The sequence below is a fragment of the Schistocerca gregaria genome, chromosome 3 (assembly GCF_023897955.1).
Source record: "Schistocerca gregaria isolate iqSchGreg1 chromosome 3, iqSchGreg1.2, whole genome shotgun sequence".
NCBI classification, from domain to species: Eukaryota; Metazoa; Arthropoda; class Insecta; order Orthoptera; family Acrididae; genus Schistocerca; species Schistocerca gregaria.
In genome coordinates, this window is record NC_064922.1 from 270,888,146 (window position 1) to 270,901,056 (window position 12,911).

Here is a 12,911-nt window from a genome sequence, read left to right on the forward strand (position 1 = left end):
AGTGGATCATTACATTGCAGAAGGTACTGAGGTGTGTCGCGTGTTGCTTTGCAGTTGGTGGAGATCGTGGGCTCGGTGCTCGATCGCCCGCTGATCAAGCAGGAGTTCACCGGCAGGTATGACGCCATCGTCGACATGCTGGATGTCGAGGTCACCACCTCAGAGGTAAAGCTGCTAAGATATTTCTGCAAAATGTGTTAATTTGTTCGACATTATAGCCTACCACTTGGTAAGCACACTGATTAAAAAATTAATCACCCTAGGAAACTTCACGCTTAATCGTGTAGCATTATCCTTGATAATGGCCTTCATTCCGGAAAGGAGAGAGGCTGGTATACAGTAGCCAGCTGAAACCATTTTACGATTAGATTCATTGAAGCTGCCGAATTGTGGGGATGTTGATCGTACCGGGTGATCAAAAAGTCAGTATAAATTTGAAAACTTAATAAACCACAGAATAATGTAAATAGGGAGTTTAAATTGACACACATGCTTGGAATGACATGGGGTTTTATTAGAACAAAAAAAAAAACAAAGTTCACAAAATGTGCGACAGATGGCGCTGGACAGAAAAACGGCAGTGACTGCGCATGACGTGTATAAAAGGAGCTGTAATGAGAGAGAGAATCAGATGCGCCAGCAGTCGCAGCATGTTGACGTTACCCGAAAAGGCGCTTTTAGTGAATCTGTATTATCAGAATGGGGAATGTGCTAGTTCAGCGTTACGATCCTATCGCCATAGGAAGGGCATTCAAACGGGTAAAGGTCCGTTGAGAAATGCAGCTGTGGCGAAATGATTTCGAAGTTCTAAGCCACGAGTTGTGTAGATGATAGACCCCGTAGTGGGCGACCGAGTACAAGGTGTAATGCTGCTGAGACAGTTCAGGAAGAAATGGAGACGGTAGCGGGTTCGTCTATACACGGAGAAGTCAGCGCTCGTGCAGTCACACGTCGCACCGGCATTCCATACACTACTGTTTGGCTGGCACTGAGGCGTACCCTCCGATGCTATCCGTACAAAATCCATCGGCATCATGACCTTTTACCTGGCGATTTAGTGAAGCGGAGGGTATTTGCGGTGTGGTCGTTTCAAAAGATGGTGGAAGATGACGATTGGTTGAGTAACGTGTTGTGGACCGACGAAGCTCATTTCACACTCCGAGGGTCTGTCAACACCCACAACTGCAGAATTTGGGCTACCGAAAATCCTAGAACTGTCGTAGAAACTCCATTGCACGACTATAAAGTCACGGTATGGGCTGGATTTACCACATCTACCGTTATCGGGCCTTTTTTCTTCGAGGAAATGCGTGATTCTGCTTTTATAACTGCTTACCATGACGGGTGAGAGGTCCTCCGATATGTTAGAGAGTCGCATCATCCCCAGCCTGGCTGATAAACACCTGCTGGAACGTGAGATGTTTATGCAGGATGGCACTCCACCCTATATTTCTAGGCGCGTGATAGATCTCGCGTCGTTTGGTGATGGTCGTGTGCTCATCCGCCATTTTCGTCATGCTTGGCCTCCCAGGTCCCCAGACCTTAGTCCGTGCGGTTATTGGCTCTGTAGTTACCTGAAGTCGCAAGTGTATCTTGATCGACCGACATCTCTAGGGATGCTGAAAGACAACATCCGACGCCAATGCCTAACCATAACTCCGGACATGCTTTACAGTGCTGTTCACAACATTATTCCTCGACTACAGCTATTGCTGGCGAATGATGGTGGACATATTGAGAATTTCGTGTAAAGAACATCATCTTTGCTTTGTCTTACTTTGTTATCCTAATTATTGCTATTATGATCAGATGAAGCGCCATCTGTCGGACATTTTTTGAACTTTTGTATTTTTTTGGTTCTAATAAAACCCCATGTCATTTCGGGCATGTGTGTCAATTTGTACCTCCCTACCTACATTATTCCGTGATTTATTCAGTTTTCAAATTTATACTGACTTTTTGATCACCCAGTATATTGTCATCCACTGTTCCAAATGCCCACATCCATTTTCTGTTGCAATAGAAGCCCACTCACACCAACGCGAGAGGGCAGGAGCGGGAAATTTGCGGGAAGCGTTTGCACTGCGCGATGTGAGCCTGTACAGCCACGCACGTCTGCGTCCCAGTCACAGTTCGTATCGTGCACGGTATTTCCCGCGTTCCGATTCCGTGTCGCAAGCCGAGAAGCTCCTCACTCCCGTCAAGCAATACCCGCTTCTGTATGACGTCAATAATGATGCTTACAGGAACAACAGGAAGAAGCAAGTGTTGTGTACATAGTTCCGCGTGGTCAGCGTGTACACAACTTTCCCACTAGAGCGCGCCACGCTAAGCACAACAGTGCAGGCGCAGCGCTCGTCCCTCTCTGCACTACGAGATGGCGCTGCCATAGAGACAGACCAAATTCTGCTTCCGCCGATCCGCGTATTAATGTGTCACGTAGCAGATGAGATTGCTGCTACCGTAGAACCTTTTCTCCCCGCGGATCACACTCGCGCAGTGATACCTGAACGCTCGAGGTATTATAACGAGTGTACAGACCTCCGATTAGTCAGTCTGTATTTGTCTGCATTAGTCTGTACCAGTCTGCACGAGTTCTACATTTGTCTGTATCAGTATATAGTCAAGTTTTAGTCTGTGCCTAATAAGATTACCATATTCCTGTACTTAGCTATGAAGATAAATGTATAGACACTTTTTTGTCAAGTATCAGAGACATATGTGAGAATAAGATTAACGTACCATTACCAAAGGAACTTCAGATTGTCAACTGTAAATAGCATCCAGACCCAAGTAAGTAATTTTTATGCTTGTTATTATTTTAATAAATGTGTGTGAAAATTAATCAGGTTCTGTTTAAAGTTGGTCACCGTCAATCTGCTACTCTAAGCGTGAAAGTGGCATTTCTATTGTCTGACCTAACGGCAGAAGATAAACACGCTACCATAAGGCCACCAGACATATTGCTGACACTCGCCTACGTCGTTAGAGTGACAAGTCAAATAATCTGAAGGTGTGTGTACCGAAGGTCTTGCAGTATGCACACCACAAGCAGTTTTGTCAAAAACCGGCATTTTGAGCCTGTAGCTGGGTACAAAATATAGGTTGACTCTTACATAGAAGATTACAGCAACCAACCATTTTTTACAATGCTATTTATTCATTTAAACAGCGCCACTACCGGTTTCGAACCAACAGGTTCATCTTCAGACGGCTAGTTTACGTTTTACATTAGATTTCGCCTTTTACTTCCACAACTGATACGAAATGGCGCAGATTCTTCATAGTAAGTAGGCGAAACATCTTTTCTTTAATAATAATAATTTGTTTACATCACTTAAGATCGTTGTGACGCACAATTACAGTTAAAAAGCACTGTCTGGCAACTTTTTTGGTTGTAGGGCACCACCACCCCAAGGAAATTTCGTCAGTTGGGGAAACAAAAGGCGAAATCCAATCTAAAACGTGAACTACCCGTTTGAAGACGAACCTTTCGGTTCGAAACCGGTAACGGTGCTGTTTAAATAAATAAATAGCTTTGTAAAAAGTGGCTGTTTGCTGTAATCTTCTGTGTTAGAGTCAACCTATAACAGGAAGAAGGGTGGAGAATATGGGATCACACTGGGAAGGAGCTTAATGAAGATGATAAGTACATAACTATTTTCAACTTCAGTTTTTATACAAGTTTTAAGTTACATTGTTTAAATTTATCAACATTATTGATTGAGATAATTTACAAACTTTTCGCATATGTGAAACGTCGAAAGTGTGGCTCTCGCCTTGAATCGTGTTCCAAATCCTAAAATGCATTTCTTGAATGTTCTGCTGGCTCCAGTAATTCCAAATTTTCGTTTTCATTGCCTATTGTTCTTAAATAGTTTTGAAGAATGCAAGTTCTGCGTATAGTTAACGTGTCATTGTTGACAGGAAGTTCAATTAGTCTATAAAATATTCTCAACTTTTCAGCTAAAATCCCAGAGGCATTTGCTACAACTCTTCTCGCTTTGAATAACCTTTTACTATAAAAGTTTTTCCTTGCTTCTTGTCTCGATTGACTATAGGGAAGTGGTCTCATATACACTCCTTTAGTGTGAGGCCTTCATCACCTATAAGAACATAAGAACAGAAATCATCTTGCTTAGGAAGGCTTTCGTTTCTTGGCACATTCATTTTGAAACTTTCAAATCATTTTCCCTTGTTTGTAGGTCCAAAAATACCTCTGTCACTGTTTTTCCCATAACCTCCAATGTCAATACATAAAAAATTGCAATCTGCTCCAATGATTGCCAAAAGAACTACAGAATACTTTTTTAAATAGCGGTGGTATTTAGAGTCACTGTTATTTGGACATTGCATACTTACATGTTTTCTGTCAATACTGCCATTGCAAATTGGAAATCCTCACATTGTTTCATATTTTTCAGCAGACGTCTTCCAGGCTCCCTCTGTTGGTGAATGCACCTGCATTTCCTGCATTCTCTCACACATCCCTTTACAAAGTCCTGTAGCAACTTGCCTAGCTGTTGAAAACTCGACGCGGAAACTGTGTCCGATTGTGCTATGGGAATCACCAGCGGCCAAATACCTGAAATATTTTTTTCTTAGGTGAACAGCTTACACAGAAGTGGAGGAATATAAGAGACGCTTATGGCAAGTATCTGAGAAGTAAAAAAAATTAACCAGGCGCAGGCGCCCAAAAATCTATGCAAATTGGCAGTTGACCCAGCATATGGATTTTTTTTGTTTTTGTCGATACCGTGTCCAATATTGAGGATGAAGACAGTAACCAAAATCGGCATGAAATTCACAGGACACATGTTAATGAAGAGAAACAATATGAAGAACAACCGCCTGAAGATGTAGCTTCGCAACCTCAGGGTGGAAATATTGACCCTGCGGACATATTACCAAAAAATAGTTATACGAAGCAAAAGCTAACAGCAAAACAGCTCGTACCAAAAGAAAAGTGTTCGAGTAACGCTATTCTAGAGGACCTAAAAAGAAAAAGAACTGATCCACATGTGGATGACGTTGACATTATTTTTCAAGGCTACACCAAGACTCTGAAGCAATTTTCACCAAACAGGCAGGCGAACATTAAAATTGCCACAAACATGGCTGAAGAAGAAATGCTGCATTAGCAGGAACAAATATTCCCTTCCGAATGTTCGCTCTCATATCTTCGACGTTCCTCGAGTTCCTCGCATGCCGCTCAATCTCTACCATTTCCTGAACTAACAACACAGTATAATCAGTCATCAGAAGTGAGACCATTTACATCTACATCTACATTTATACTCCGCAAGCCACCCAACGGTGTGTGGCAGAGAGCACTTTACGTGCCACTGTCATCACCTCCCTTTTTTGTTCCAGTCGCGTGTAGTTCGCGGGAAGAACGACTGTCTGAAAGTCTCCGTGCGCGCTCGAATCTCTCTTATTTTACATTCTTGATCTCCTCGGGAGGTATAAGTAGGAGGAAGCAATATATTCGATACCTCATCCAGAAACGGACCCTCTCGAAACCTGGCGAGCAAGCTACACCGCGATGCAGAGCGCCTCTCTTGCAGAGTCTGCCACTTGAGTCTGCTAAACATCTCCGTAACGCTATCACGGTTACCAAATAACCCTGCGACGAAACGCGCCACTCTTCTTTGGATCTCCTCTATCTCCTCCGTCAACCCGATCTGGTACGGATCCCACACTGATGAGCAATGCTCAAGTATAGGTCGAACGAGTGTTTTATTATTACTAACATTATACCAGGGGTGTTCAATAACGAATGCAACGCAGTTTTTTTGTGAAAGCATGTTGGTTTTATAGAGAATACAAATGCACCATATTACCCCCCACTCTTTTAGTTACAGAACCCCATTTTTGATCATAATTTCCTTTCAACGCAACGCCGGCCGGAGTGGCCGAGCGGTTCTAGGCGCTTCACATGGTTGTGTGTGATGTCCTTAGGTTAGTTGGGTTTAAGTAATTCTAAGTTCTAGGGGACTGATGAACTCCTATGTTAAGTCCCATAGTGCCCAGAGCCATTTGTACCATTTTTTTTCAACGCGGCGGCCTAATACCACCTTAGTGGAAAGGCTTGTATGCTCGTATGGTGTCACTCTGCTGAACGACGTCGGAGCTGCGTTAATAATCTGTGCCTCATCCACGTACTGCTTCCCCCAGAGTTCACCCTTCATTGGGCCAACATATGGACGTCGTAAGGTGCGAGTCTGGACTGTAGGATGGATGATGTTGTTGTGAGCTACTTTCAGGTGCGCAGACTTGTGGGTGGCCTTAAACAGTCACGTGAAAGGAACAGTTCGTTTGCATTTTTTGGCGAAGAACACGCTGAAGTCGTTTCTTCATTTTCTTGAGGGTAGCACAATACACTTCGAAGTTGATCGTTGTGAATGAGGAGGGTCTCAAACAGAATAACCTCTTCTGACTCCCAGAAGAGCGTTACCGTGACTTTACGGGCTGAGATTGCAGCTGTGAGCTTTTTCTTCAGAGGAGAGGTTGTGTAGTGACACTGCACAGACTGCCGTTTTGTTTCCGATTTAAAGTGTTGAACCCATGTATCAGCGCCTGAGGCGATATTCGACAAAAAATTGTTACGATCAGCCCCGTAACGCGGAAACGCTTCTGCACAGATGCTCCGTCGTTGCCCTTTATGGTCCTCTGATAGGGGAAAAGGAATCCTGGTGACACACACCTTTGAATGCCCCAACGAGTGGACAAGTGTGTCAGCACTACCAACAGAGGCGTCGAGTTGTGCAGCGAGCTGTTTGACTGCGACTCATCGACCACTTCGTATGAGAGTTCCGCACGTCCCAACACTGCAGGAGTCACAGCTGTGTGCCGCCGTTTAGCACGCGTGAGATCGGTGAGGTTTCCGCGCCGTTTTTGCTATAGTGACAGGCCACTCGCCCAACAACTCACCGTGCTTTTGTTCACTGTCTAATTACCCTAGACATTCTGCAAGCGCCTATGGCTATTGCGGTGCTCTGTTGGTAGCGGACACAACCCAGCCCCAATAAGAGAATAAATTGAGAAAAAGGAGATTTTTTAAAATATTCTTAATAATTACGATTTATACTGTGAAGGAACGCAGCTCGCTGTCATACTCGCGAAAGATGGTGATGCGAGGTAGCGCAGAACTGCGATTCACCACTGAATACTGTGCGAAGCCATTCATTACCAGTCCATGCTTCCTGGCCAACTGCAATTGAACACACAAACGGCAGCTATTTGCGTAAATTGTTATCGATATAGTTTTGCTTTACGTGTTTTTATTATATTAAGTTCAACTGCAGTGACTTAACAGATAGTTCCTCCCATAATGACGTCAACACACTAACGGAAAAATGCAATTGTGGATCGTATACTCCACTTTGCAATCAGTGAAATAACAAAACATGCTACCTCGTGAAGTTTCGTTTCCTTTGATCCTCCCCCTCCGTGAAAAAAAAAAAAAATCACGCGATTTTGGTGCCGGCGTGTAAACATAACCATTCGTATGAGGCGAGTCCCACAACCTGTCACGAATAATACACCAGGACCGTTGCACCAGACTCATTTCCCATGACTAATCGACTGATACAACAAGGTCACGCTTGTAAAAACTACTTAAGGATTTGGCGCTGGCCATGATTGGTACACGTCAGATGTCACTTTCATAGCAGTGCACAAGGCGCTGGCTGTAAAACCTTAAACTCTAAGTGTTCCAGTTGCCGGTCTCACTCGTAGCAGGGCCGGAACACGATGTCATCCTTGCCCCCTCCAAAGCCAAAAGACGGTGGTGCGAGGTAGTGCAGCACCGCGATTCATCAGGCCACGGAAACATTCCAAACGAAGCCGTTTTCTTCGTGTTGTTAACCGCACCCTACGCATGGAGCGGTAATTCCCTAGCCTATCCGCTGCTAGTTTCTGGCCAATGGTCCGGGATGACACTGTATGTTGTAGTGTCCATTACTTGTTGTTGGACGGCTGGCCCACACGTGAAGAGGCTACGATGTGCTTGGTGCACAGCACGGTGTTCCTAGCTTGTGGTCGGCCAGCACCTTGACTAAGAGTATGATTGCTCTCACGTTCCCATACAATCCAGCATCAGGCCACAGTCAGAACAAACGCCCCGCAAGTCTGTATGCTGCACGTTTCGAGCAGCTGGAAATATGCAGACGCGCAATGAGGCTTCTGTCAGGTGTTGATAACAGTCTCTGTCATCATTACTCGACACCGCCATGTCTTTCTTAGTAAACACTAAACATGTGACGCTGTTCGGCCCCCCCACCCAGGAATCTGGAGTACGAAGTTTTTGTTCATTCTAGAAATTTCACGTACTTCTAAAAGTAACTGGACAACTAGCAATTCTCCAGAATATAGGAAGTTCTCTGTATAACCTAGCAAATTTAGTTGTGGCATGACAAGAGGTGTCATCAACCAACTCATTTACATAAAAATGGTCATTTTAGGGTCTTGGCCCTGCCTTGATAAATTTTTACGGATGCCCACGGATCCGCCGGGTGTTGCAGGAGCTGTACGAGGAGCAGATGGGTCAGCTGCAGCGGTGGGGCTTCATGCCGGTGGACAAGTGCATGCCGCCCGTGGCGGGCGCGCTGCGCTGGTCCGAGATGCTCCGCAAGCGCATCTCGGCGCCCGTCAACTCATTCGTCGCCTTGCAGCACCCGTGAGTACACGACCACTTCGCCCCACTGCACACGACATTAGAACTTGCTCGTATCGAACGACTAACAAGACATGTATTCTCAGCGTTGGGTAGTTTCAGTAGAAGGGTAAATCCACGTTACATCATGATATCTAGTTACTCCGTAGTAGTTCGTATTTTCCCATTCACAGAGTTGCCTGAACTCCGAAAATTTTCAAGATTTCGCCAACAGATGTCAGAAGAATACAGGATTCGAACAAGCTCTCACACACCATCTTTTATCCCTTATACAAGATTTGGGACATTCTTTCTTGAATACTTGGGTGGTAGAGTGGTCATTTTCCTTCAGTGAGATCAGTAGTGGACATATTATTTTCATATGAACAGTATTTTCGGTTCAAAAATTTCGTATTGACATACCGGGTGATCAAAAAGTCAGTATAAATTTGAAAACTGAATAAATCACGGAATAATGTAGATAGAGAGGTACAAACTGACACACATGCTTGGAATGACATAGGGTTTTATTAGAACCAAAAAAATACAAAAGTTCAATAATGACCGACAGATCGCGCTTCATCTGATCAGAATAGCAATAATTACGATAACAAAGTAAGACAAAGCAAAGATGATGTTCTTTACAGGAAATGCTCAATATGTCCACCATATTCCTCAACAATACCTGTAGTCGAGGAATAATGCTATGAACAGCACTGTAAAGCATGTCCGGAGTTATGGTGAGGCATTGGCGTCGGATATTCTCTTTCAGCATCCCTAGAGATGTCGGGCGATCACGATACACTTGCGACTGCAGGTAACCCCAAAGCCAATAATCGCACGGACTGAGCTCTGGGGACCTGGGAGGCCAAGCATGACGAAAATGGCGGCTGAGCACACGATCATCACCAAACGACGCGCGTAAGAGTCTTTCACGCCTCTAGCAATATGGGGTGGAGCGCCATCCTGCATAAACATCGTACGTTCCAGCAGGTGTTTATCAGCCACGCTGGGGATGATGCGATTCTGTAACATATCGGCGTGCCTCTCACCCATCACGGTAGCAGTTTTGCTGTCCAGCGCCATCTGATGGACATTTTGTGACCTTTTTTTTTTTTTTGTTCTACTAAAACCCCATGTCATTCTAAGCATTTACCTATCTACATTATTCCGTGGTTTATTACGTTTTCAAATGTATACTGACTTTTTGATCACCCGGTAGATTGAAGGTAAGACACTAGTGAATCACACATAAAATTGCATTCATATAACATTAAAGGTTTACAGTGTGGAAGCTTAGTGTTGCATCCGTCTTTCTTGGGTTTTGTGGGCAGTGATGGCGCCCAAGTGGGGAAAAGACTTACGCTCCTATCGATTTGAAACTCTTAACAAGCATTGCAGCTGATGAAGGAATAAGGATGGACTGTTTACAAAGCAAGTAAACATTTTCGGATCCCGTAAGGAGTGTGAAACTTTTGGCCTATCGAGATACTGAGACTGTTGCAAAAATAGAAAATCCGTGTTATGTCGCTTGAAATAGAAGTAAAAGTTATTAAATATGTGATCATTATGTAGTCTTTAGGTTTCGGATTTTCCGCTTGTAAAATTCGACACATTAGTCATAGGCTCTCTGAAACAGGAGGAATTAACTACCCGAGTATAAGAGTAAAGGAAATGGCTGTCTAGTACTGGTGGGATAAATTGAAACAAAGATACGGTTTAACCCTCAGGATACCAGAAAATTTTTCGCTCGTGTGCTCTTCTACGGCATCCATATTTTATTGTAAAAAAAAGCTAATGGTTGAACGTAATAAGTGAAATAAGTTTTCACGGCTTTGGAGCTGTGATGAAACAGGGTTTTCATTCGTTCTCAAGTCTGGGAAACTTTCTCAGGCAGGTTGGAAAAAATAAACAATAAAAATAACAAGCACTCGGTGACAAGGGAGCCACCAGAGCTCAGTTCTTTGTGGTATAAATGTCTCCAGCGTGGGCATCCTCCCAATGATGATGAGGATGAAAAACTAACTAAATCAGCCAAGGTACCACCAGTTCGTCTTTCCGCAAAGCACTGGACAAATGTGGAAATATTTCAGGAATGGTTCCATCAATTATTGGAAAACATTCCCCCTTATCGATTGATGACTCCGTAAACGCTGCCCATGACATTCCAAAACCGAGTACCTACTGTGACTGTCTTCTTCAGCTATTGGACATGGGTGTTTATAAGCCGTTAAAGGTATCTTGGAGGAAGCAGTTGGTCTTTTTCTTGCCTAAACATCCTGGAAAAAACCAAAATGCCATGATTTCAACAGGCTCTTAGCCAATGCTTATTCTGATGCCTTCCAAACCACCACTAATCTGTAATACATTTTTCAAAACCTAGAATATTTTCATATAACAAAGCTGGTGTTCCAAATGATGCTCTGTATCCATTCCTTGTCATTCAGCAACGACCATCAGGAAAGCTTGATACAGTAGGAGACGTTTAAAAACTTCCAATAACGTATCAGAAAGAATCAAAAGGAAGGAGGACTAAACTTTCTGGAAGATTGTGACTTCGGAAGAAAATGTTTCTGCAAATAAACCTAGGTTCAAAAATGGTTCAAATGGCTCTGAGCACTATGGGACTCAACTGCTGTGGTTATCAGTCCCCTAGAACTTAGAACTACTTAAACCTGACTAACCTATGGACATCACACACATCCATGCCCGAGGCAGGATTCGAACCTGCGACCGTAGCAGTCGCACGGTTCCGGACTGCGCGCCTAGAACCAAACCTAGGTTCAAATGAGGTTCAAAAATTGCAGTTGTTTCAAAGAAAATGCCTTTTTTGTATGCTGCACATCGAAATTTTTATTTATACACCCAGACACGTTTCGCCTTTTTTACAAGGTATCTTCAATGGGTGTCCTGAAATATTACATGATTTGTCTATTTTTACACATAGGTTATGGTTTCACATCTAGGTTATAGATTTAAAAACTGTTCCTTAACGTTTTTTTTATAAAATGGAAAGGTACTTACAGGTAACGTCTAATTACAAAATTGTTAAGACTTTCGTGGCCACTTGTTGACAAACTGCCTATTGTGTTCTGTCTCGGTTCTTCGGCCGACCTTCATCTAATGATTTTTCTGACGTTCCGCCAGCACGATTGGAGGGCATTGTCGAAGCTTCACCCTCCATTGCCGGTGGTGAACTGGAGCCGAGCTCGCGGCCGCAGACTATATGTACCTGGCGCGCCAACGTCCGAGGGCTTCTCCTCGGTCATTTCCGGTGCGGTTCTCCTCTTGCTGCCTGCGACGATCGTTCTCTGCAGTGCGGGAAGCCAGAATCCGTTTACCTTAAGGCTTTCCTCTTTCTTGATGAAACTGTTCGCGTGTTTTTGTGTTTCTACAGCTACTCTGAACAAGCGCGTGTGATAGTGCTTCTCTACAGCCAGAACTTCCGTGTCAACTAATATGTGAGGCGCAACACCTCAAACGAGAAATGCAACACTTGGAAACTGTTCTGAGGAGCAATTGATAGACAAAGTCTACTTTATGTGTAATGGTTATGACATTTCTGACAAGTAACTGCAAAAATGTTAGTTTTATGTAAAAAGGATTCCTTTAATTTTTTATAATATTCTCGTACAGCTAAGTCTTAAACGACATCTGGTGAAGTTCATTTGTTCATTTTTCTTGATTAAATATTGCATCTATAGAAAAAGTATGATATATTAATGAATTATTTTGCAATCACAGACTAACTTGAATATCACAATGTTATGTGCTTTCACTAGCACATTTTGCAGATTAATTTTAAGTAGTTCTAATATAGAAACTTCTTACTATCTCATCAGAATTTGTTGATAACGTATTTTTCTTGTAACAGAAAAGAAACATATACAGGATGAGTCACCTAACGTTACCGCTGGATATATTTCGTAAACCACATCAAATACTGACGAACCGATTCCACAGACCGAACGTGAGGAGAGGGGCTAGTGTAATTGTTTAATACAAACCATACAAAAATGCACGGAAGTATTTTTTTAACACAAACCTACGTTTCTTTAAATGGAACCCCGTTAGTTTTGTTAGCACATCTGAACATGTAAACAAATACATAATCAGTGCCTTTTGTTGCATTGTAAAATGTTTATTACATCCGGAGATATTATAACCTAAAGTTGACGCTTGAAACCTCCGACGTTCAGTTGCGTGTTGTAACAAACACGGGCCACGGTCGGCGAGCAGCATCTGCAGGGATATG

General features: G+C 43.3%; 1 protein-coding gene across 1 annotated transcript in view; it reads left to right on the forward strand.

Moving 5' to 3' along the window:
* LOC126355394 (dynein beta chain, ciliary) overlaps nt 1-12,911 on the forward strand; it is a 677,699-nt gene that overhangs the window by 85,312 nt on the left and 579,476 nt on the right. Inside the window, exons 10-11 of the mRNA XM_050005692.1 lie at nt 55-165; nt 8,526-8,680. Coding sequence (XP_049861649.1) covers nt 55-165; nt 8,526-8,680 — 266 coding nt within the window. The remainder of the gene's footprint in view (nt 1-54; nt 166-8,525; nt 8,681-12,911) is intronic.